Source organism: Cynocephalus volans, chromosome 10 (assembly GCF_027409185.1).
Source record: "Cynocephalus volans isolate mCynVol1 chromosome 10, mCynVol1.pri, whole genome shotgun sequence".
Taxonomy (NCBI): domain Eukaryota; kingdom Metazoa; phylum Chordata; class Mammalia; order Dermoptera; family Cynocephalidae; genus Cynocephalus; species Cynocephalus volans.
The window spans coordinates 55,429,326-55,456,818 of NC_084469.1; the positions used below are offsets into that span (position 1 = coordinate 55,429,326).

At 37.3% G+C, this 27,493-nt stretch overlaps 1 protein-coding gene across 1 annotated transcript; it reads right to left on the minus strand.

The window, feature by feature from the left end:
• Positions 1-963: 963 nt before the first annotated feature.
• On the minus strand, positions 964-27,463 carry LOC134388651 (zinc finger protein 420-like). Its single transcript, XM_063111870.1, has 5 exons — positions 27,313-27,463; positions 15,153-15,225; positions 6,567-6,693; positions 5,017-5,103; positions 964-2,422 (listed from the first exon to the last, which is right to left on the minus strand). Exons 2-5 carry the CDS (start codon positions 15,183-15,185, stop codon positions 999-1,001), a joined length of 1,671 nt encoding a protein of 556 aa, XP_062967940.1. The 5' UTR covers positions 15,186-15,225; positions 27,313-27,463; the 3' UTR covers positions 964-998.
• Positions 27,464-27,493: the final 30 nt, after the last annotated feature.

Consider the following 27,493-nt stretch of genomic DNA (forward strand, 5'->3'; position numbering starts at 1 on the left):
TATGTTACCACAGATTTACTGTGGGACAAGTTGAGATGGCAGATTCTATAAATATTAATAAAATTTTCATGGTTAAATCTTCTTATATGAATGTTCCAAGGGTAGTTATAAAGATGATAATGGTGATAGCCAATATTTGGTGAATAGTTTCTGTTTGCCAATAACTATTCCAAAGGTCTTTGCCTGAATTAATTCATTTAATTCTCACAATAACCATATCAGAAAGTTAAAAAACAGTAATTTGAAGTACACAGAGTTTAAATTACTTAGTAATGAAACACAGGTGGCACATGATGAAACTACAGTGATGCTGAAAAAGATTTATATTAAAGGTAAAAGATTTTCTACATTCAGAAAGTCAACATGGTTATATTCTATAGTTATGCTATAACCAAAATCTGTTTTAGTGGTAAAATTAATATTTTGTTTTTTACCAATTAATATTTTTATTAATTTTCCTGTATAAACTCTGATAATAAATTGTGAGATATGAGGCAAAATAAATTTACACAGTCACTGGATTTTCTTCTTACAAATTGTTTGCTGTTTCATAATGAATAATTGAAAACTCAAGGGTTTCCAGTATTAATCATATTATAAGTGATATCATGTTGAGTATAGTGTGAGAGTAGGTCTCTACAGATACCTGACTTTCAAAAGACTTCTTACCAGTACAAATTCTGATATGTAAATGGATACCCGAGGAACAGATAAAGTGTTTCCTACATTTCTTTTTTTTTTCGTGACTGGTAAGGGGATCGTAACCCTGGGCTTGGTGTTGCCTGCACCGTGCTCAGCCAGTGAGTGCACTGGCCATCCCTATATAAGATCCAAACCCACCACCTCGGTGCTCCCAGCACCGCACTCTACCCAGTGAGCCACAGGGTCGGCCCTCCCACATTTCTTATATTTATAAGAGTTCTCTCCAATCTGAATTTGGGGATTTGGGTAAAGACTGTTAAATACATGAAGGACAATATTCAAATACATAGGATTTCTCACCTCATGTGTATTCTCTGGTGCCTCTTTACCTGTGAAAGACAAGTAAAGACCTTCCCACATTCCTTACATTCATAGGGTCTCTCACCAGTATGAATTCTTTGATGTTGAGTAAGATGTGCCCTCTGCCTAAAGGCTTTCCTACACTCCTGACATTTAAAGGGTTTCTCGCCAGTGTGAATTCTCTCATGTTGAATAAGAGTTGAACAATCAATAAAGGACTTTCTACATTCTTTACACTCATAGGGTTTCTCACCAGTGTGAATTCTATGATGTATAAAAAAATACGATGCACTCTTAAAAGCCTTCCCACATTGCTTACATTCATATGGTTTCTCACCAGTATGAATTCTTTGATGTTGAATAAGATGTGCACTTTGCCTAAAAGCCTTTTTACATTCCTGACATTCATAAGGTTTCTCATTAGTATGAGTTCGCTGGTGTTGAGTAAGTGTTGAGCAATTATTAAATGCCTTGCCACATTCCTTACATTCAAAGGGCTTTTCACCAGTGTGAATTCTCTGATGTTGAACTAGAGTTGAGCGACTATTAAATGCCTTCCCACATTCTTTACATTCGTAAGGTCTCTCACCACTATGAATTTTCTGATGTCTATTAAAGTCAGAGACAGAAGCAAAGGCCTTCCAACATTGCTTACATTTATAGGGTTTCTCACCAGTATGAATTCTTTGATGTCGAGTAAGATGTGCACTCCGCCTAAAAGTCTTTCTACATTCCAGACATTCATAGGGTTTCTCATTAGTATGAGTTCTCTTGTGTTGAATCAATGTTGAACAACAGACAAAAGCTTTCCCACATTCTTTGCACTCATATGGTTTCTCACCAGTGTGAATTCGATTATGTTTAGTAAGGTGGGCATGCTTTCTAAAGGTCTTTCCACACGTCTGACATTCATACATTTTCTTATTAGTATGATTTATTTGATATTGAGTAAGTTGGGAGTCATAAGCAAAGTCTCTGCTATGTTCCTTAAATTCATCGCATTTCTTTCCAGGAAGACTTTGCTGATGTTTCATATGGTTTGTATAAAATATAAAGGCCTTCCCACACATTTCATCAAGTTTGTCACCGATATGAATTCTTACCTGTTGAGAAAGGTCTTCAAAGCTTTTACGTTCACAGAGTTTCTCTCCAGTATAAATTATTTTTTTTAGAATAAGGGAGGTAGGCTGGATGAATTCATTTGATATTTTTTCAAATGGGACTGTCACATGCCTGAAATATTCCTCTTTAGTTTCCTGTTGTCTCTTAAATAGTCCCTTGACTTTCCCGTCATTTCCAAAACAAGATTCTTCAAGGCAAGAACTTCTGACACTTTCCATAATTTTCCATTTTAATGATTCCTTTTCAAAAATGCCATTCGTTAGGGATAACTCCTTAGTCTCATACCTAGATAGAAAATCTGAAAGAAAATAAACATTATATTTTAATGTTTTAGAGGAAATGAAACTTCTATGTTAGAAGCAAACAGAAAATAATACTCTTAAGAGGTAAATGACTTAGATAACTTTCAAATACAGTCAGCTCTCCATATCCGTGGGTTCTGCATCCATGGATTCAACCAACCACAATCAAAAATTGTCCAAAAAAAGATTGTGTCTGTATTGAACATGTACACTTTTTTTCTAGTCATTATTCACTAAACAGACTTTTTTCCAGTCATTATTCACTAAACAATACAGTATAACAACAATTTACATAGTGTTTATTATATTAGATAATACAAGTAATCTAGAGATGATTTAAAGTATATGGGAGGATATGCACAGATTATATGCAAATACTCTGCCATCTTATATCAGTGACCTGAGTATCCATAGATTTTGGCATCTGAAGGAGGTCCTGGAATCAATCCCCCACAGATACTGAGGGCCTACGGCATTGGCATTCAATTTGGAAAAAAAAAAGGTTGAAATGGCTGTATTAATATCAGGTAAAACAGACTTCAAGGTAATCTATATTATTAAAGATAATTTTATCATAAAGATAAAACAGTCAATTCATCAGAAAGACTTAGCAATCAGAAATGTGTAGAGGCATACTACACAGCCTCAAAATAACATGAAGCAAAAATTGATAGAAATAAAGCAAGATATAGACAATTCTACTATCATAGTTGGAGATTTACAACCAGCTCTCAATAATTGACAGAACAACCAGAACTCCCCCCTCCAAAAAAAAAATCAGTAAAGAAATAGCAGATATGAATTAACAGTGTCTACTACCTTCAACTAGTTGGTATTTATAAAACACAGCATAAAAAACTGCAGGATACATTTTGTTCAAGTGAACTTAATGTTTAATGGCTGGGCTATTAAACAAGCCTTAGACACTAAACAAAAAAAACCCAGAATCATGCAGAATATGTTCTTTGACTGCAACAGAACTAAATTTGAAACCATTAAAATATCTAGAAAAACCTCCCAATATTAGGAAAGTAAACAATACAGGAAATTAGAAAATATTTAGAAAGGAACAATAATGAAAGTATACCTTATCAAAACGCATGTTACATAGCCAAGGTTGTAGTTAGAGGAAAACCTGTAGCTTTAAATGCTTATATTAGAAAAGAAAGGTTTAAAATAAACAACCTAAGGTTCCACTGCAAGACAGTAGAAAAAGAAGAGCAAAGTAAAACCACAATCAGTAGAAAGTAATTTGAAGAATAAGAGAAGAAATCAATGAATTAGGAAACTGATAAATAATAGAGAAAATTAACAGAGCCAAAAAAGCTGGTTCAATGAAAAGATCAACGTGCTTGATAAACATGTCAGCCAAACTGATAAATAAAAAAAAAAAGAAAAACACAACCATCAGGTACAAAAGAGAAGTTTTCTAATTACACATCCTATATAAATCAAATAATAAAAATAACAAATTAAATAAATAAGAAAATATTATGAACCATTTCATGCCAATAAGCACAAGTAAGATAAAATGGAAACATTCCTTGAAAGACACAAACTGTCAAAAGATTACTCAAGAAGAAACAGGTAATACAAATAGCTATATATCACAGAAATTGCAATTATAGTGAAAACATTGCCCCAAGGACATGGCCCAAATGGCTTTATTGGTAAATTCTACCAAACAATCAAGGAAGAAATAATGCCAATTCTACACAAAATCTTTTGGATTACAGAAATGGCTCCAATTCACTGCAGGAGCTCAACATTACCCTGCTACTAAAACCAGAAAAAAAGACATTAAAAAACTACAGATTTTCCTTATAAATACTAGTGCAAAAATACTTTAAAAGACTAGCAAATAGAAAACAATAATATGTATAAAATACAAGAGTACTTCAAAAAGTTTGTTGAAAAATTGAATTAAAGGATAATATAATCTTTCCATGAATTTTTTGAGGACCCCTCATATACAACACAACATGACTCAGAGGAGTTTATCCCATAAATACAAGTTGGTTTAATATTTGAATGTCAATTAACATAATTCAACATATTAAAAAATTTAAAAAGCAAAATGATATGATCATTTGGATAATGGCAGAAAATACTTCTGACCAAATTCAGCACAGAATGATCATAAAAATTCTTACCAAACTAGAATAGAAGGGAACTTACTTTCTCAAGTAAATGGCATCAGTAAAAATGTATAAGAAACATTGTATTCAATAATGAAATACTGAAGTCTTTCTCCCTCAGATCAGAAGCATTGGGAGTGATTAAAGTGCTTATTATCTTAATCATAGTGATGGTTTCACAATTATACACATATATCAAAACTTTATCAAATTGTACACTTTAAAACATACAGTTTCATTATATGTCCACAATGCCTCAACATATCTGCAAAAAAAAAATAAGGTCTTTGTAAAAAAATCTGACATTCTCCCCATTTCTCAAACTTTCTCCCAAGACCTTGGGCCTCTGAGGGAAGTTTTCCATACAATATCTCAAAGGAAAGACTCCACCACTCTGACCAGTTTGGGCTTCTCTGCATGCATTCCTAGTGCTCCACAACACTCTTACTCACCTGGGTACCATCCTGCTTTCCCAGCCATCCAAGGTTCTTTTCCCTGTTCCAATAGGGAAATCACTGACGGCTTCGAAATGGTAAGTCCTGCTCAAAGAAATAGGATGTTAAAAGTAAATATATAAACTAAAAAATATTTTGATTTAGTGCCAGTTTTACCTAAAGCAAATTCAGGTTCCTCAGAAGAATGAGGGAAACAGAAAATAACTATTTGGCAAACACCAGAGTAAATAATTATTAAACATAGGAATCATCAATGAAAACTAAAATATGTCGGGAAAGTGTCATGCAAAAGAGGATATTTGCAGAGTCTCAAAGTACTTCACTACAAGCTACTTACTGATTGCAAAGGTAAACACAGTGGCTTTACAATATAGAACCTTGGCAGATGCCTCATTAACCAACTGATTGAAGTTAGCATCACCAGTAACAAGAAATATGGACATTTATCTCCTGATGTGATGCACAGAAAAACACATAAATCACTTCTGTAGTATTCTCGCCAAAATATATAACCTTAATCTAATCATAAAAATACCAGACAAACCTGAATCCAGGAATATTGTATGTAACAACAGGCTAGCACAGTTCAAAAGTTTTAAGATTGGAGAGAACAACAGAGACATGACAACTAAATGCACTGTGTGATCCTGGATCAGTACAAGTACACGACCAGAATAATTAATGACATTTGAATATGGATACAAATAATTTAGTAATATTGTATTAAAGTTCATTTTCTGGTTTAGCTAATCATACTATGTAAATCATTAATAGGGAAAACTGGCAGAAGAGTATATGGACACTTAGCATGCTGTTTAGCTCTAACTCTTAAAATCATTTCAAACTAAAAAAGTTTTTAAATGGACCCTAGAAAAGCTTCTGAATAAAAGAATGATGAAGAGGTTGGATAGGAAGGTCTTTAAAACATTCATAGAAAGATGCATATTCTCTTTTAATTCCATATTTCCATGAACTTTTAAAATTACCATTGCATATTCCCATTAAGCTGACCTAAGGAACACAAGGAGGGAAAGGACAAATGAGGTGGGAAAGGTCTTATTAAATTTAAATATACATGGGTAAGAAAAACAAGAAGCTTCAAGACATAATCAATGTGAAATTCCTTCAACGTTAAATGTAAAATTCCTAGACTGTAACTTTCAAACATAAAAAAATGCCAGAGTATGTGTTTTTCTAAATTTTAAATCAACCATCATCTCCTAAATCCTAGAGGCTGTTCTGGAAACATCCTTCCACCATAATCTATCTCCTTAAAAATCAAGAAGGAAAGTTAATTACATAAAAAGGGTAAAGAGTGAAGGTTTATTACATAATAAAGGGAAAGTTTATTACATAAAAAGGGAAAGGTATGAAGGTCAGTGAAGAATAGGAAATATGAAGGTGCCTGAGAGAGAGACACTATTCCAAAAAAACAAAGCTCAAAACAAGTTTTTGGAACAGGGAACAGGAATTTAGACATTTAATGCATCCCTAGAATTCCTAGTGGAGAGAGCATGTTCTGAATTAGGGGGAACAGACAACCTTACCCAGTGATACAAAGCTGCCGTAGTTCTCCAGCATCACGTCTCTGTATAAGTCCCTCTGAGCAGGGCCCAGGCATTCCCATTCTTCCTTAGAGAAGTCTATGGCCACATCCACGAATGTCACCAACCCCTGAAAGGAAAATTCCATGTAACATTTGTAATACTAAAGAAAATAAATCTCAGGTGAATAAAGGTACAAAAATAGGTTTTCTTGGAAGGCATTCTATAGTAAGCAATAGGTTAGAACTGGAATCAAATAACACAGGAGAAGGCAATAAGGAAATTAATAAAATGCCGTGTTGAACATTCTTGTGCTGTGGGGTGGATACAACCTCTTGCTACTGTGGGAAACTTCTAGAACACGTTGGGAAGCAAACAATGTAAGGGGAACAATGTAAGTGACATAAATTAAAATGGAATAGCTCTATTAATATGCTAAACACCATGTGCCTCTGTGCAGTGAAAGGTTAACTAAGCAGGCTTGGAGCTTTGAGCTCAAACCCTGCACATTCCAAAGAAAGAATGGCCTTTGACTGATTCCTAGGAAATAATCTCTGAGCTCTTGAATATTTTGCCTGGTGAGAATGTTTCTGTATGCCCAAGATCTTGGGCTATATCAGTTTGACCTGTGGGGGACTGGAGACTGAGTAGCTTAGATCAACCATGTGAGCACTGCACATACCCCAATAAAAACCTTGGACACCAAGGCTTGGGTGAGTTTCCCTGGCTGGCAGTACTTCACATGTAACACATCATGGCTGGGGGATCAAGTGCATCCCCATGCCATCCCACTGGGATGGGACACTTGGAATCTTGCAACTGGTTTCTCCTGGACTTTGTTCCATGAACCTTTCCCTTTCCTGACTTGAATCTGCATCCTTTCAATGTAAAAAACCATGACTGAGTATAACAGTATAACAACTGTCAGTACTCTGAGTCCTGGGAGTCTAACCAGAGAATCACTTAGTCTGAGGATGGCCTTGGGAACACTCAACACAGTTCGCATCAGAAGTGGGATTTACTAGGAACATAGCAAAAGCATTGTTGGGAAAAAAGAAATATGAGGGAGTGGGGGTTGATGAACCTCTGATACCTGGATGGCTACGGAGTCACCGTTGGTATGAGACAGCAGCTATGCTGCAATCAGTTACTAGAGGTAAAAGGTAATTACCAATGGAACTTAGAAATGAAAAACCCAACCTCCAAGGAGTTGGTTCACTAGATGTAGGAAAATAATGTAAAATAATGAGAAACAAGGTAAAAATATAATCTCTTGGTTCTTATGTGCTATAGATAAAATTAAAGTAAAGGTATGTCTTGGGGAGGGTCCTGGTGCTGCACCAAGGTCAGATTTTGGTTGGCATGAGCTATGGCCACTAGCTTTAGAGTTGTTACCAAAGCGAAAAAGTGAGCTGAAACAAGACAGCACCTCTGTGACCTCTGTCACCAAAAAGGTATCCGAGGTGGTGGAGGCGAGGGTAAAACCAAGAAACTATTGAAGCCAGGGGATATAGCATGAAAGAGTGGTCTCATTTTATAGACTGATACCATCGGCTTCCTGAAGAACCTTTACTAAAATGGATTGAGAGAGTAGCTAACTTAGGAGCAATCTATTTGGTTTTGAATGCCGCAAAGGAAGAAGTATGTTTGGGTTGATGCAGAAACCCATGGCTAGAGGGCCAAGCCCGTGGCGTACTCGGGAGAGTGCCGCACTGGGAGCGCAGCGACGCTCCCGCCGCGGGTTCGGATCCTATATAGGACTGGCCGGTGCACTCACTGGCTGAGTGCTGGTCACGAAAAAGACAAAAAAAAAAAAAAAAAAAGAAACCCATGGCTAATTACTGAACAATCACAGATGCTGTATATGATTCAGATACAAAAGCAGATTGTTACAAGGGTAAAGTTAGCCTGGGGGACTAATCAAAAGCTGACATAAAGTCCATTTAACCTAAGATGGGGAATTGTCCTTCCCCTCCTTTAAATGCCAAGTGGAACTCCCCAGATGAAACAGCTGATATGCTACATATTCTAGATAAAATGAATTGACCTTACGATGTTATGACAAATACTATGATTAAGGAGACACCTTTTGCACGGGTACTTCATGTAACTTAACTGCTGCAAATTCAAGCAATTGTCTGAGAAACTACAGAGACATGTTGTCTCAGCTTCCCCTTGTGGGTCTTAAAGAAGCTAAGAAAATTAGAGTGGTTGACAAAATATGGGGAAAGACAAAGAGGATAGCCAAGGGACTCATCACAACAGTGTGTAAATCTTTAGTTACTAAGAAATGGGATGAACAAAGTGGACACTGATTGATAAGGTCAAAAGAAGGGTCTTAACAACACTATCAGATGTTGGGTGGACCAATGGGAATCCCTGCTGATCCCCTAACACTGAATGGCCTTAAACAAAGCTGTTCAATTTTCCTTTGTTTGAAGGAACTTAAAAGGCTGAAATGTAAAGATGACAGTAGCAAGCCCAACCTGGAATCACTGGGACAAATCAATCAGGATGAGGAACCAAGCTGAGAAAACAAGGCTATGTGCACATATGTGGGTAAAGGCCAGAGGGGAAAAGAAACTTTTCCAGGACTCCTTAGCATGGGATCCCAATGTGCTGTGAATCCATAACCTCTTGGTGATGCCTTAACAGGGGCTACAGTTAGATTGGGAAGACATGGGGATACAATGGTTGATAAGATTAAGGTGAAAGTCTGATGAAAATTGGAATGTTTGGATGGACTTTATGTGAAGTAATTGCATCTCCTTACCTGAATATATAATTGGGAAGGATATTACGTCCAACTGGAATACTTCCCCTGCTTACTACTGTAAAATTGAATGCATGTTTAGTTTGCCCTCCAGCCAATGTTAATTGGACATGCTAAACAGGAACCTATAGAATTTTCCAAGTCCACACAGGTTGTTAATTTGAAACAACATAGAATACCTTGTGGATACAAAAGACTGCCATTTTAATTAATAATGTTAAAAGCTGGAGGGCTGATATCAACAAATTTTCTGTTTAATAGCCTTTTGTGGCCTGTGAAGAAGGGATAGGTCACAGAGACTAACAATAGATTATCAAGGCTTGAATAAAGTAGCACTGTCTACAGCATCAGCAGTCCCTGACAAGGTTTCAACACTATAAATAATAAAGCAAGCTAAACGACACCAGTATCAGTGACTGTTCTCGCAAATGCTTTTTTCTTGATCTCAATCTTGGGAAAGAGCCAACCATAGCTTGCCTTCATGGAGGGAAGATCACAATTTACATCTATTGTATTGCCACAGGGATATTTGAATTTACCAGCTTGCTGTTATAATGTGGTCAGGAAAGACTGGACTTGATGCAGGTCCTGGGTGTAACAATAATTTGATGATACAATATCAGAAACTGAAGAACAAGTTAGGACTGACTCCTGGGGAGAAGTCCCCACACACAGATGTAGCATGGAGAGTACATCAGGTGGCTGGTAGTCCTGGGAGGCTATAAGTGGATCCTGACAGGAATAGACCCTTGCCCTGGACTGGACTTTTGCATACCTGGTGGTTGATGTAAATGTTCAAAATACTATGAAAGGACTTGAATAGAAGAGAATGTACCAATTTAGACTGCTGTGTTACATTTGTTCAGACCAAGGGACACACTTTACACCCTGCAGTGTCCAATAAGGTGCAAAGGGATCTCACGTAGAGTGGGCATTGATCATGCTGTACATTATCCTCAATGTAGTGGTTTGATAGAGAATTGGAACAGGAGAGTGAGACACCTTTGGACTAATGTGGGGGGAAATACAGCATGGAGGGCTGGCCTACATGCCTTCATGAGTGTGTGTGCTCACACTCAAGATGAGAAAAGCCAAGACAGAGTCCCCACTAGATAGAATCCCCAACTTTCCTGGGGTTTGGGGGAAGAGTGTGTGGGGGTGAATGCTGGTACAGCTGTGCAAATCGTCCTCACATCACCTGAACTTTCTTTTTTCCCTACATGGTGCAGTGGTCCTGGGACCAGGGCTGCGACTCCAAGTGACGTAACCAGGGGTGATCCCTAAACAAGAAACTGTAACTTTACCTTTAAACCTTTATGCAGCATTCCTAAGGTCCTGGTGAGATACATGGTCCCTGCACCCCATCTGGCAAAACTGGGGATGACAGTGAAAGCAGATCTGTTGCCTAGTGGTAGAGACAGCCCACTAGTTCTGTCCCTATGTAACCTGACCTTACAGGACTGGGAATGGAATGAAGGGGTAGGCACTTATCAGACAGATCTTACTGCCAGCAATGTGGACAAGTACAGTGGCTGAACCTAACTTCTAACGGTGGAAAAGCTTGGGTGAAAATCGATGACAGGGCCGACCCCGTGGCGCACTCGGGAGAGTGCCGCGCTGGGAGCGCAGCAGTGCTCCTGCGGCGGGTTCGGATCCTATATAAGGATGGCCGGTGCGGCTGGTCACTAAAAGACAAAAAAATAATAAAAGGGCGTATTAAAAAAAAAAAAGAAAGAAAGAAAATCGATGACAAATAGAGAAAAGGAGAAGTAAAAGCTGAGAGTAAAAGAATGAATAAGTGGGTTATATATGAGAGAAACCCAATATTACATTAGTGCCTTGAGAGAGGCTAAGAGCGAGAGAATGATATTATCTCTTAGCACAATTATGCCAGATGCCCAAAAGGATGAAGCCATATGTTTGCTGAGACCATCCCTGCTTTTGGAACCTGACACAGCCATCATCCTGGGAGACATTTCGGTCATACAATATGATGATGACCCAGACCAATCAATAATGACTGAGTGGACCTCTAATAATGTCACAGTATCTTTTGATTCTTATTTTTCAGGTAACATCTACTACAAAGGATATGATTTGGAAAGAAACTTGCAGAAATTAGTCCCTGCAGGGTAATCAACACAGCTCCCAGCAGACTGATTTACTCAGTAGCTACAAACCTGAATGATCCATTGCTTAGAAAGATGTCCAGTTATAATGGACAAAATAAAGCTGTGGCATGCTCAAACACATATTTCCTGTTTTTGTAAAGGAAAAGCATTTTTTCTTTTTTTTCTGGTAGCTGGCCGGTACAGAGATTGAGCTCTAGACATTAGTGTTATCAGCATCACGCTCTAACCAACTGAGCTAACTGGCCAGCCCAATCGAAAGCTATTAAATGGAATAGAAAAATCCAGTGAGTTTGTCATTGGAATAAAGCAGTGGGCATCACATAAATCGTCCAAATTCCCCCAAGGAATGGCCCCACCCTGAGATGAGGAAGACTATAGAAAGCCTTATGATCTATTCAAACTAAATTACATCTAGATGTGACTACCAGTCATCTAAACCTAGCATGGGGACCCCACCATTTTGGGGTACAAGATATGTATCTTAACTACACTCAGGCTATTAGTACACAAAGGCAACAGCACTCATGGTATATTAAACAACACTGGCCCATAAAACAGAAAAGGGCTTTGAGAGAGAGAAATCCAAGTCTAGGAATGGTAGGATGAGCTGAATTTGCTTCCCATGAGGGGCGGCATTCAAAGGAAAAATATTTATATTACAATAAGCAAATTAGAGAGAATTCCCTTTCAAGAGGAAGGCAAGGATGGAAGTCAGCCTGGAAAGATAATGAGGCTTTAGTGAAGAGGGTCAGTCAGAATCAACAAATAATGCTTGTTAATGCTAGGACCCCACACTCGCTTGTACCCTGATCTCACGGGATCTCTTGACTAGTTTAATTCAGATGGAGGCCCAAAGTAGTCATGGGGCATTGGCCCTCTATCCTAGAGGCTGAGGCTTAAGGGGTACACCTATGGGAATCTCATGGACCTCCAAACCTATGGAAGTTCTCTAGGGGCCCTTATAATTCACATTGTTGCACTATGACTGGCCTCACCCCAAAAGCAGATCAGAATAAGATGTATCCTATAGTACAGGTAGCAGGGGTAGAAAACTATTCTGAATAATACCTGTGTCCTCCTCACAGGAGGGACATGGGCCTTTTTACAATATGCCAAGCCATCTGAAGGAGCTGGCAATGGCTAAGGCTGCAAGAATTTGAGCAACAAAATAAAACAATACTAAATTATAATCAAAAGTATAAAATAAGGGGGCTGGCTGGTTAGCTCAGTTGGTTAGAACATAGTGCTGATAACACCAAGGTCCAGGGTTTGATTCCTGTACTGCCAGCACCAAGAAAAAAAAATATAAAATAAGTATCTATGAGTCCATACTGATATAAATAAATGATATGATAAATAAATAAATGGGAGAGAATAACCAAATCTCCCATGCAGAAAAATTCCAAATAATTTACCTTCACTCCTTAAGTGTTTGCTATGCATAGTGACTTCTTCCCCAAGAGTGCAGTAATGAAAATGAGGGGGGTTGTTGCAGGAGGGATATGATATTACAGTGAAGAAAACTGACAAACACGACCTCAGCCAGGTGCTCAACATTAACACCAACAGTGATTAAGTTTTCATAAGTTCCCTTGATACGATGTGCCGAGAGTGACACTTTACTACTGTCATCGTCCTCAACCAAAACCGTAGCTCCAGCCTAATCATGAGAAAAACACCAGACAGATCTTAAGAGACATTCTACAAAATACCTGACCAGTACTTTCAAGGTCATCAAAAACAAGGAAACTGAGAAACAGTCACAGCCAAGAGTTTAAGGATACATGATAAATGCGCTGTCCTGGATGAGATCCTGAAACAATTAAAGGTATTAGGTAAAAACTAAGAAATCTGAATAAAATATGGACGTTAGTTAATTATTATTGATATTGGCTAATTAATTGTGACCAATGTACTGTATTAACATAAGATATTAATAATAGAGTAAACTGGCTATGGAGTATACGGGATCTCTCACACTATCTTTGCAATATTTCTGTATATCTAAACTAAAAAGTTTATTTAAAAAATGCCTAACAGCCTAACATACATAAAATATATAGCTTGTATGCACTAAAGACAGTTCCAATTATGCTTCCTTTTTATGTCTTCATTAGATATGGATTTATTATGTTTTTTAACCAATCCTCTTCAATATGATACCCTCCATACAGCTGATTCGTCTCATCCTACTAGCCTCATTTGGCAAAAAACACATTCAAACAAAGACTACAGGGCATAAAGCTTATTACACAAAATCTCTTCATCTCCAGAGAGTTTCTATGAACTCGAGATGGTTTTTATCATAAAATGGCAGAGATTACAGTTATCAGAATGATGTGACCTTCGTGTGAACTCCCAAGGATGGTCATCTGTGTTTCTCTAGTGTCCTGTCAAACCTTAATCTATTTCTGTATAGATTATATCACCCTCACTAGATTGAGAGAAATTTAAGGATAGTAGTTAGGTCTTTCTAAGTACTGCATTTCCCCCAAATATTGGCACATTCTTTAATACTCTTGGCATTAATAAATGCTAGTATTTGACCTAAAAATTCTATACTTGGGAAGTTATTGATAAGGGAGACCTACAAAAGTGCAAAGATTTGTAAACATAAGAATATGTATCAGAGAACAGTTACATGAGAGAATACTGTACTACCATTAACAAATACGACCAAACGTTTTCACTGACAAGAAGAGATAGGCATGACAAATTCCTAAGTAAGAAAGCAAATTTTTTAAAAGATCATAATTTTAGGAGAGACTGTAATGTAAAAATTGAAAATTCTGTTCTGTTTATAGATGCCTGTGATGTGACTCTTGGCATATTCTGTGGATTTTTAGAAAATCACAAAATGAAGAAACAGAGAGCAGATTTGGGAAGAACTCAAGTGATGAAGCCAGACTGCCTGGGTTTGCATTCCAGACCTACTTTGTACCAGCTTGGGCAAGTGACTTACTATCACGTGACTGCAGGAGAATTCCTTAATTATTTCCATTCTGGGGGCTCCAATTTTGTCTAAACTCACACTATGGTTGTCCCAGGCATTATAGTCTTTGATTCTGCAAGAGTGAAACTAAATCTTTCTAGGCCATATGTGTACACCTTTGAAGTTACAACAAATTATATGCCTCCTCCACAGGAAAAATTTCACAAGGGATATGTAGACAGTAAATGAAGTAGATGAAATGCATATTAAAAACTCCTATATTACATGAGCATTTAGCTCTTTTTCATATTTGCAAATATCCATCACAGTTAATTTTATATTTTCATTTTTCCTAACAACACAAAATTCAATACATAATATAATCATAATAGCCGATTTTATGGGTCAGTATTTTTAAGGGCCTTACATGTGTCAATTTAGTCACTATAACAAGCCTACAGGTAAGTGCTTTTATTCCCTCCATTTTACAGATGAGGAAATTGAGGTGCAGAGAATTTAATTTCTCAAGTATATACAGACATTAAGATCCTCACATGGCCTAGGAGGTACTGGAATGAAAAAAGATAAGCATACTGCCTTTCACACTCCAAGCACATATATGGCCTAATACAAAATCATCCTAGCAAATCTCAAACCGGACTTGCTTACTGTTACAAAGTGGAAAGCACATTTTAGGAAACAAAAAACAAAAACAAGAAAGTAGTTAATAGAAGAAAGAAATTTCACCTCACCTTGAACATGGTTTTTAGATCCATAGTAGCCATGCTTCCCTGCTCCTCAGGACACTTCTGGAAAAACACAGAACTGGAGAAGGAGAATGGAATTAGGAAAAACCAGTTGTGTGCAACATAAACTGAGACCTGCTCTCCATGTCCTCAGCCTGTGCACACAGATGAAAGTCAAAGAAGAGAATAGCATCTTTCATCATCTTCGCATCAAAAAGAAAACTCAGGATGGGAGCTACCTGGGGCTACAACTTCTCAGAGGTCTCAGATCACTACTTGAAAGAGTCCAGGCCTGGCAGGGCTACTAGGAAGTGTAATCATCTCCACAGAGCTCCTAGAAGGATTCATCACCAAGGGAATGGGAATTCCTATTCCTGATGACTCTATCTCAGGTGTCTCCCCTTCATGACACGGGGTCTTCTTCAGCTCTAAAATTCTAGCCCAAGACCACAGCTGTAGCTCAGGGTTACTCACTATTAGCTGTTACTTTCATCCTATGGATCAATCTTCACAGATTCCCCTGCCTCACTTCACCACCCCCTACCATATTAATCTGTCTCCCAACCCTAACCTCATCCCACAAATCCATACCTCATCCCACACCTTCCACCCCTACAGAAACAGTAATCTCACCATGCCACTGTCTTCATGTCACCCCGAGAATTTTCTCTGTGGACTTGCCCACCTCATGCAAACACAGAGGAGAGGACCTTGATCTCCCTGCTATGGCCTCTGGAAATCATAAACTCAAACTGAGGGAAGTCTCAGAAACTTCAAAGAGTTTCAGCAAACACGGGTTGAGTGCAGGTATAGGGTCCTATCTTAGACCGCTCTGGCTGCTGTAACAGAATACAATAAATTGCGTGGCTCATAAATAGCACAAATTTATTTCTCACAGTTCTGGAGGCTGCGAAGTCCAACATCGAGGTGCTGATAGATTTGATGTCTGGTGAGGACCTGTTTCCCGGTTCATAGACAGCACCTTCTCACTATGTCCTCACATGGTAGAAGGAGAAAGGCAGCTTCCTGGGCCTCTTTCATATGGGCACTGATCCCATTCATGAGAGCTCTGCCCCCATTATCTAATTACCTCCAAAAGTCCCACCTCCTAAAACCATCACACTGGGGATTAGGTTTTCAACTATGAATTTGGTGGGGGGACGCAAATGGTTCTGGAGGGGCTTGCTGCTCTTGGTGTGAGGCTCCTGGACTCAAAGGCAGCCCAGGAATTTAACACTTGTGTCCCCAGGCTTTACAGAATTCTAGCCCCTGCTTGGAATGCACATGTGCGTTCTGTGGCAGTTGTTCCCTGGCTACGCTTCAGAGTCTGGCAGGTGTTAGGCCCTGGCCCTGGTGTATGACTTGAGGTTCAGCATTACTCTACATGACCTTGTGCTTGGGTATGCTTGCTTTCTCTGTGTGATCCTTTTTTGTTTTGTCAAACTGGGAGTGAGAAGGTTTGGATTTGAGACTGTGCACATACTGGAAGCTTCCAAGTGTAGTTTGTGGGCTTGGTTTGGAGAGGCAAGAAAAACCATCATTAGATCAGATCTAAGATTCCATTCATGATTTAATAAACCAATTTTTTATGCATAGATTAGTAAGAAAATTAAAAAGTGATGTAATGTGTTCTTATTAATTAGCTCCTTTTTTCTTCTTGGCATTTGTAAAACTGTAAACATATTCTTAAAAGCTTTATTCAAGTAAAATATGCATACCATAAAATTCACCTGTTATAAGCATGCACTTCAATAACTTCAGTAAATTCATAGTTGTGCAACCATCATTTACAATCCAGTTATGAAACATTTCCATCAGCACAAAAAGCTCTCTCCTGCCCATTTGCAGTTAATCTCCACTACAACACTCAGCCCTGATTTGCTCCCTGCCTCAATAAATTTATCTTTTCTAAACATTTCATGTGAGAACTGCAGAACTCACAGCACCTAACAACTGTCCAAACCATTGCACTATGAGACAATGAAACTCTAGCATGACTTCTAGAAGTTTAAGACCATATCCCTAGGATGACCCCAGACCCCCTTAAAATGCCTGCCTGAGAGAGCTCAGTGCTTGCTGCCTGAAGAGTTCACTGTTTGTTCTAGCCAAAACCTGGTGATAGGCAGATAGGCTCCTAAACCCCTCTTAGAGCAGTTACTTTAGAAAACTTGCAATTGTAAATCCTTTCTCTGCCCTTTGAGATGTAAATCCACCACCTACCACTCAGAACTACTTCTTCAAAAACCAGAGAGTTTGATATGCAAACATTCAGGAAGACAACTCTTACTCCTTTGGAAGAATAAGAGCCTAACCTTGGTGGGTTCTGTGCTCCAACTTGCACCACTGCCTCCTGTCATAAAGATCTGAAAATTTTGTTTCTTCTCCATATATTTGCCAACTAGCAAACCAGTTACATGGACCAAACCCACTTTTCACCCTTCAATGCCCTTCCCCTAGCACACCCCAGTCTTTAAGAAGTCTTCTGCTTTTTGTTTAAGGGAAGATGAATTCAGTTCATGAAGGACTACTCCCTTCCCTATTGCAATGGTTATTACTGAATAAAATCTGTCCTTACTGCTTTAACTAGTGTCTAGCTTTGTTTATCTTTGACACATATAAATAGAATTATATAATATGTAGTCTTTTGCATCTAGCTTCTTTCACTTATAATTTCTAAGGTTCACCCATGTTGTAGCATGTGTGATTGCTAACTTGTATTCTTTTATATGAATATACTACATTTTGCTTATCCATTCACCAGTTGATGGACATTTCAATGGTTTCTAGTTTGAAGATTTTATGAGTAATGCAGCTATGAATACTCCTTTCTGTGGACCTGTTTTCATTTTTCTTCAGTAGATCCTTAGGAGAACTGCTGGGTCATACAGTAAGTTTGTTTTCAACTTTTTAAGACATTACCAATTTTTTTCCAAACTGGCAGTACCATTTTAACATTCTCAGCGCAATGAATAGGGATTCCAGTCTGCATAGAAATGCAAATACTTAGAATAGCCAAACCAATTTGAAAAAAGAAGGTCAATGCTGAAGGATTTAGCCTACCTGATTTCAAATCTCACTATAAATCTAAAGTAATCAAGTCAGTGTGGTTTTGACATAATGATAAACATATAAATCAAAGATACAGAGTGGAGATTCTAGAAGTAGACCCTCACATACAATTAATTATTTTGACAAACTTACCAGGGTAATTCATTTGGAGGACAGTCTTTTCAAAAAATGGATATGCAAATAGAATGAGCCTCAACCCTTACCTCAATCCATATACAAAATTTAACTCACATCATTGACCAAGTTGAGAAAGTTCTATTCTATTTCTAGTATGTTGAGAGTTTTTATCATTTAATAAGTGCTGAATTTTGTCAAATCCTCTCTCTGTGTTTATCGAACAGGTCATGAGGTTTTTGTCCTTTATTCTATTAAAATGGTGTACTAATGCTATGGTTTGAATGTGTCCCCCTCCAAATTCAGGTTTTGCCAATGTGATGGTATTAACAGGTGGGGACTTTAAGAGGTAATTATGTCACAAGGGCTCCTCCCCTAGAAAATGGGATTAAGTGCCTTTATAAAGGAGCTTAATGGAGGGAGTAGGTTCCCTCTTTCCCTTCTACTTTCCACCACAGGACACAGCATTCCTTCCCTCTGGAGAACACAGCAAGAAGGGCCCTCATCAGACACCAAATGCCAGTGACTTGATCTTACACTTCCAGCCTCCAGAACTTTGAGAAATAAATTTCTGTTCTTTATCAATTACCCAGTCTGTGGTATTCTGTTATAGCAGTAGAAAATGGACTAAGACAATTACACTAATTGATTTTCTTCTGTTGGACCAAACTTGCATTCCTGGGATCAATCCCAACTGATTGTGTATAATCTAGGTGTATGTGGCTGGATTTAGATACCTTCCATTTCATCAAGGATTTTTGCATCCATTTTATTCATCTGTGTTATTAGCTCTAGTTTTCTGTCATCTATAGTTTTCTTTTCTTGTGATGTTATTGTCTGGTTTTTTATCAGGGTATCTATTTTATCAGGGTATCTATCTACTTGTTTAAAACAATTATTGACAGTGGGGTACTGAAATCTCCAGTTATAATTGTTAAATTGTCTATTCTTTAAATTCTGTCAGTTTTGCTTCATGTATTTTGGGGTTATTTTGTTAAGGACAATATACTTTTTAAAAAAATAACCTTTTTATTTTAGAATACTTTTAGATTTACAGAAAAGTTACAAGAATGTTACAGAGAGTTCTTGCATATCCTGCACTCAGATTCTCCTATTGTTAACATTATTATGGGATATTTATCCCCATTAACAAATCAGTTAATGAATCAACATTGACTACATTATTAATACATATTATTAACTAAAGTCCATACTTGCTTTAGATTTCCCTAATTTTTATCTAATGTCCTTTTTCTGTTCCTGGATACCACCCAGGACAGAACTTTACATTTAGTAGTCAAGTCTCTCCTTAGGCTCCTCTATACTGTGTCAGATTCTCAGAATGCCCTTTTATTGATTACCTTGACAGTTGTGAAGAATACTGGTCAGGTGTTTTATAGACTTTCTTTCAGCTTGAGTTAGTCTGATGATTTTTCTCAAGATAGACAAAGGTTAGAGGTTTTTAGGTCAAAGATCACAGAAGTGCAGTGCCATTCTCATCACATCATATCAAAGGTACATGCTATTCACATAACTTATTGCTGTTAATGCTAATCTTGATTAGCTAGCTGAGACAGTATTTGTCAGCTTTCTTGACTGTAAATTTACTGTTTTCCCCCTTTCCATATTGTACTCTTCAGAAGAAAGTCATTATGTACATCACACACTTAAAGATGAAGAGTTATGCTGCACCACTTACCGGAGCAATGTATCTATGTAAGTTACTTCGAATTCTTCCTTATATATAGCTATTCTCCCACAATTATTAAGTCACTTATTTGTATCAGTATGAACAAGTGGCTATTTATTTTACACTTTTTGATTTTATTTTATAGTTTTGTAGTTAGCATACCTATCATCTAAAACATTTAACATTTCTTTCTGTTGGGAAAATCCAAAAGCCTCTCTTCCAGCTATTTGAAAGTATACAATACATTATTGTTAACTATAGTCACCCTGCAGTGCTACAGAGCACTAAAACTTACTGTTCCTATCTAGCTGTAATTTTGTATCTATTAGCCAACCTCTCTCCATCCTCCCCCCCACCAACCCTTCCAAGCCTCTAGTAACCACAATTCTATTTTCTACCTCTATGAGATTAACTTTTTTAGCTTCCACATAGGAGTGAGAATATGGTTATTTATCTTTCTGTGCCTGGCTTATTTCACTTAATATAATGTCCTCCAGACTCATCCATGATGACAGGAAGGACAGTATTTCATTCTTTTTTATGGCTGAATAGTCTCCCAGTGTGCGTGTGTATCATATTTACTTTACCCATTCACCTACTGACCAACTTAGGTTGATTCCACATCTTGGCTGTTGTGAATACTGATGCAATAAATATGGGTGTGCAGGATTTTGCTTTTTTATCCAGTCTGACAATCTCGGCCTTTTGATTGGGGTGTTTAGACCACACACATTTAGTGAAGTCATTGATATGATTGGATTTGCATTTTACATTTTGCTACTTGTTTTCTATATGTCTCTTTTATTCTTTGTTCTTGTTCCTCTGTGACTGCATTTTTTGTCTTATGTATTTTTTAGTGTACCACTTTGGTTGTTCTATTAGTTTATCCATTATATTTTTAACAGTTATTTCCTTATTGCCTCTCTAGGGCAGAATTTAAGAAACTATGGCTCATGAGCCAAATTTGGCCTGCTGCCTATTCAGTATGGCTCACAAGCTAAAAATGGTTTTTACATTTTGAAAACCATTTCAAACTGGAGGAAAAGAGTAAAATAAGACAATATTACATGACACATGAAAATTACGTGAAATTCAAATTCCAGGTTTTATGAATAAAGTTGTTTTGGAACATAGCCATGCTAATTCATTTATGTAATGTCTATGAATGCTTTTCTCTGTAACATCAAAGTTGAGTAACTGTGACAGAGACCTTATGGCCCACAAATCCTAAATATTTACTATTTTGTTCTTTACTGAAAAAGTTTGCTAACCTCTGCTTTAAACACTAAAGCAATTACTCAAATAACACAACAAAGAAGTAATAAAATCAGTAAGGGATATAGCATGTAATCAAAAAATTATTTAGTTAATACAAAAAAAGAGGAAAAAGGGAACAGATGGGACAAAGAGAAAACAAATTGATGGTAGATTTACAAAGATTGTAGATATAAACCTAACCTTATGAGTAATTTCACTAAGGAATGATCTAAACATCTAAAGTATATTAGGTGTGAGAAATGCCATCACCTGTCCAAGGCCAAAGGATGGACACAGAGACACAAGGTACAGCGAATCGAGACTTTAATTACAGCCTTGCAAGGTTCAGGTGTCTGATGGGCAGGCACATGGAAAAGGGCTGTAGCAAGCAATTTATTCCCTAGTGCACAAGTCCCTGCCCCAAACTCCTCATTGGCTGAGTACTACAGGGTGCACAATCTTCCTGGGTGACGTCTAAGATTACCCTGATTTACTACCCCCTTGTAAAAAATTTCTTTGTCTGAGGGCTCAGGACAAGCCCGTGAGAAAGAGCCCACTGAAACCCTATGAAAGGAGAAACATTAGGGAATAAAAAGAACAATAAAGGGCTAGTAACTCATTACCATCTCAAGGACAACTTTATCCATTTGAAGTAAACATTAAGGGCTCGTAACTCATTATCATCTCAAGGAGAACTTTATCTATTCAGTGACACCCCAGGAATGGGCTGGACCAGTCAGGCAACTTTCTTAGATTATTTTCTTACTTTAGGCTGAATAATGGCCCCCCAAGATATTAAATCCTAACCCTTGGAACCTATAAATATTACCTTACATGGCAACAGAGACTTTGCAGATATGGTTAAGAATCTTGAGATGATGAGATTTTACTGGAAAATCTTGCAGGCCCTATCTACAATCATAAATGTCCTTATAAAAGGGAGGCAGAGGAAGATGTGAGATAAATATACAGTAGAGAAGGCCATATGAAGACTGAGCAAGAGAGATTTAAGGATGCTGGCCTTGAAGACTGGAGTGATGCAGCCACAAACCAGGGAATCTTCATCCACTACAATTTGGAAGAGGCATAAAGCAGATTCTCTCCTAAATCCTCCAGAGGTAGGACAGTCCTGTTGACACCCTGAATGGGCCCAGTGAAACAAATTTTGGACTACTGGCCTCCAGAACTGTGAGAGAATAAATTTCCACTGTTTCCAACCACAATGTTTGTGGTAATATGTTACAGCAGCCATAGGAAACTAACACACCGAAAAAAAGGCAGAGATTGTCAGATTAGATTTTTTAAAAAACAAGACCCAACTATGTGCTGCCTACAGAAAGACACCTAAACATGAAGATACAAGTAGAATAAAAGTAAAAGTAAAGAACATAAGAGGACTAATCAAAAAGTTCATGAAACTTTCAATTTTATTTTTCCAAGAACTTTTTGAAGTACCCTAGTACCTTGCTAATGCTAATCAAAACATTGTTGCCAAATTCATGAAACAAAAACCGATAACACTGCAAAGACAAATCCATTGTTAGAATCAGAGATTTTAACACTCCTTTCTCAATAATTGTTAAAAACAAGTAGGCAGAAAATAAGTAAGGATATTGGACATCTGAACAGCACTATCAATCAACTTGTCCAAATTGGTGTTTATAGAACACTCCACCTAAAAACAGAATACACATCTTTTCAACTACACACAGAAAAATTACCTAGATAGAGCATGTTCTGGGTCATAAACAAATTTCATTAAATTTAAAAGGATTCCAAGTCATACAAGTATGTTCTCTGACCACAAAGGAATTAAATTAGAAATCAGTAATACAGAGATATCCAAAACATCTCCTATATATTTGGAAACTACATTATACACTTCTAACTAGCCCACAGCTTAAAAAATAAAAATTAAAAAAAGATATTTGAGTATTTCGAATTAAAAAAATAAAAACACAACATATCAAAATCTGTAGCTAAAGTAATACTTAGAGGGAAATAAGTAGTTCTAAATACTTAACATTAGAAAAAAAGAAAGGCTCAAATCAATGACCTCAGTTTTCACCATAAGAAACTAGAAAAAAAGGGCAAATAAACCCAGAGTAATCAGAAGAAAAGAAATAAAAAAACCTGAGCAGAAATAAATAAAATAGGGGAAAAAATTAATTTAAAAAAATCCAAAACTTGTTTTTTAAAAAAGATCAGTGAAATTAATAAATCTGTACCAGACAGGAAAATGAGAAGACTCAAATTACCATCAGAAATAAGAAAGGTGGGCTGGCAGGTTAGCTCAGTTGGTTACAGCATGGTGTTGATAATACCAAGGTCCAGTGTTCAATCCCTGCTACTCTCCTGTTACTGGATAGCCACCAAAAATAAAAAGTTTTTTAAAAAATAAAGTAAAATAAAAAAGAAAGGTGACATTGCTACTAATTGTAATTCTACTGAAAGGAGAAAAATAATTATTTAGAACATGTTTATGCCGATAAATTTAAAAATTAGATAAAATGTACAAATTCCTCTAAAGACGCAAATTACTGAAGCTTTCTTAAGAAGAAAATGATAATCTGTGTAGCCCTGTGTCTATTAAATTGAATTTGTAGTTTAAAATTTTCCGATTAAGAAAACGCCAGGCACAGGTGACTTCACTGAGAAATTTTACCAACATTTAAAGAAGAAATAACACCAATTATAAAACAAACTATCCCAGAATGGAAATATTTCATAAGTCATTCTATAAGTCAGCATTATCCTGATACTAAAATCAGACAAGGACATTACAAGGAAACACTAATTTCTCTTAAGAACATAGTTTTTTAAATTCTAAAAATATTAAATTAAAAAATATATTAAGAATATAATAAATCAAGATCAAGTAGGATTTTATCCCAGAAATGCAAGTTTGGATAATATTCAAAAATCAGTAAAATTCTTCTTGTTGACAGAAAAAAAAATTCAATATATTAATTAAAAACCAAATGATCACCTCAAGAAATGCAGAAAGAGCACCTGAAAAAAAATCTAGCATACGTTCCTGATAAAAACTCTGAACAATAAGATGAAAAATACTCTGGGATTTCCACAATCTGATAAAGAACTGTGGACTTGAACCCCTTCCCCCACCCTTGAATATTAACTGACTAGCTTTTCTGCTTCTGTAATTAGCTTGCGCAAGGTTTTACAAGTTCCTGCAGGTGGGACTTTCCCAAACCGCCCAAAGTTCACCCAGTTCCAGGAAGGGCCTAACTACACAAGGGGTGGGCTATTGGGCAATTCCCCAGTTCCTCGTCTGTATACCACCCCACTGAAAGCCACCAATGCATTTAAAAGTCACCTCAGGTGACCAATAAGCTGTATACAACTCATCCTGTTGCCACAGTCTGCCTACCAAACTGTATAAAAGGTGCTCGTGTTAAGAGCTCGGGGCCGTTTCTGTCCTGAAGACAGAGCGACCCCAGCATGCTGGAAATAAAAAACCTCTTGCTTGATTGCAGCGATCTCTGTCTCCTGGTCTTTGCGAGATGAGCCTTCCCAACAAGTAATATTCGCGCTTTCGGGCCAGTCTTACAGAACATCTACAAAAACCCTACAGCTAACATCATTCCTAATGGTGAGTGACTGAACACTTTCTCCCTAAGATGAGGAACAAGGCAAAGGATGTCCACTCTTGCCACTTCTGTTCAACACTGTACTGTAGAAACTAACTCATGCAATAAGGCAAGAGTACAAGAAAAAAAAGCAATGAGAATGATAAGGAAGAATTAAACTGTCTGTTTTCCTAGATGACAAAATCTTCTGCACAGAAGATACTACTGATTACACAAAAGTTACTAGAACTAATAAGTGAGTTTAGCAGTCAATTGTATATATTTTTTAATCAACCGTATTCCTTAATACTAACAACTGGAAATTAAAATTAAAGACATAAAAGCAAAAAAACAAAACACTCACAATAGCATCAAACATATGAAATACTTAGTGTATAGACCTGACCAAAAATGTACACTAAAAATTACAAAACACTGGTGACAGAAATTAAAGAAAACCTAGATAAATAGAGATATATACTTCATATTCACAGATCAGAAGACACAATGTTATTAAGAAGTAAATTCTGCCCAAATTGATCTATACTGTTAACACAATCCCAATCAAAATCCTAGCAGCCTCTGTTGCAGAAATTTGTAAGGTGACTCTAAAGTTCATACAGAACCACGAAAGACTTAATACAGTCAAAACAACTTTGAAAATAAACAAAGTTGGAGGACTTATATTTGCTGACTTCAAAGTTTAAGCTACAGCAATCAAGACAGTATTGGCTTTAAAATACATAAATAGATCAATGGAACAAAATACAGAGTCCAGAAACAGGGCTACCCATATACAGCCAACTGAACTTTTACAAAGGTACAAAGCCAAGTCATTAGAGAAAGAACAGTCAACAAATGGTATTGGAACTGCATATCCACAGTCAAAATCACTATCTTCAATCTATACCTTTGACCCATGTGATGTTTATTCTAGAATGAATATGGACCCAACTTTCTTCCCTCCATCATCTTTTCTTCCTTCCCCTCCTCTATTTCAACAATGGATACCCAAGATAATGCCCCATAATAATGAAATTGCTAATCTACTTGAAATGTCACATTCAATGTACACAAAATTTCCTTATGTTTTTGGATCTGTTTCTAGATTATATATCCTGTCCATTCTGTTCAATTGGTCTGTTTAAGCATCAGTATTACATTCTTTTAATTGGGGCTAGTACCACCTCATCGATTTTTTTCCAGAATTCACTGTTTATTCGTACATGTTTATTTTCCTATATGAACTTAAAAATCATTTTACCTAATTAAAACAAAATCTCCTGGTATTTTTATTAGAATCTCATTAAATTAATAAAAATAACAGGGAGAATTGCTATCTTCATTAAATGAATTTTCCTTTCCAAGATTACGGAATGTTCTTTCCTTTTATTGAATTCTTTTATGTCCCATACTAGTAATATCTTCATAAAGGTGGTGCACATTTCTTGAGTCTATTTCAAGGTATTTTATCTTACTTGTTGTTACTGTAAATATTTTCTTTCATTACATCCTGTAGTTGGTTGTTTTTTATATAAATGAAGCCTACAGATTTCCCCATCTTAATTCTGTAGCCAATTTCTTAATAATTTTATCATTTAAATATATGTGCAAGGTCAATGTTTCAAAATACTCGGAGGAAGAATCTTTGAGAGAAGCAGTATGCTTTATTACATCCCCAATACATTGTGGCTTGGAGAAACCTGAACAAATTAGCAGACTGAATATGCTCCCCTAGGCTCACTGAGGAATGTGCAGCCTTCAACAGTCTCCAGGACTTCTCTGAGCCAACGTTTTCTCTTCAGAAACTGGAATCTCGTCTAGAATCTTGAACCCCAAATTCTGATCTCTCTACGGTATTCAACGTTGTTTCATAAATTATTCCTTAATCCAGAACTTCTCAAATCTGTTCTTTGTACCCTAAACAACACAGTAAAAGCCCACTCTGAGAGTCTGACACAAAAGCAGCAGTCCCACAATAATAAATTCCTTTAAAATATTTCTTCCTGTCTACATTTAAAAATCGCACTGATTCAGTATTCTATACAATAATAAATTTATCCTTTATAAAGAAATACTTCTTTACGTTATCAGATCGATTTTTTAGCGTTTTCTTTTCCATATTTTCGAGTAAACCGACGTCCACGGAGAAGCACCTTTATTTTCACTATTTTATAGGTGAAGTAGGGAGGATCAGAAGCAGTCACCCACATTCAGATGATGATGTCCCACGCGCACCCACTCTCACTTACAATCACATCCATCTTCCACGCAGCTTTTCACTCACACTAGCAGCCGGAATCCCCCCAGATGTTTTCTCTGCACTCCTCCAGCCCCATCCCAGAATCCGGGTGCGACCCTTACAGCCACCAGGCAGGCCGGGGTCCAAGACGCCAAGGCCTTAACTCCCCACTCCAAACTACCTGGAACCAGTGGCCAGACTCACCCCCACACAAAAGCCTCGAGTGCGACCCGAGGCGTCTGCGCACTCCAAGGGCGAGCGAACGCTTGCGTCTCCGCGCAGAGGCTGGGCGAGAACTTGTAAGGTCCGGCAGGGCGCTGAGATGACACCAAACATCTTCCCTCGGGCCACTTCCGCCATGTTTCTGGGTCCGTAGGCTGGACTA

Coding starts and splice junctions, on each gene's coding strand:
- LOC134388651 (XM_063111870.1), bottom strand. CDS start 15,185: ATGGCTACTATGGATCTAAAAACCATGTTCAAG. Junction 5,104..6,566: donor CGGCAGCTTTGTATCACTGG/GTAAGGTTGTCT, acceptor TTCTTTGAGCAG/GACTTACCATTTCGAAGCCG. Junction 2,423..5,016: donor GAAAGCAGGATGGTACCCAG/GTGAGTAAGAGT, acceptor ATTTTCTTTCAG/ATTTTCTATCTAGGTATGAG.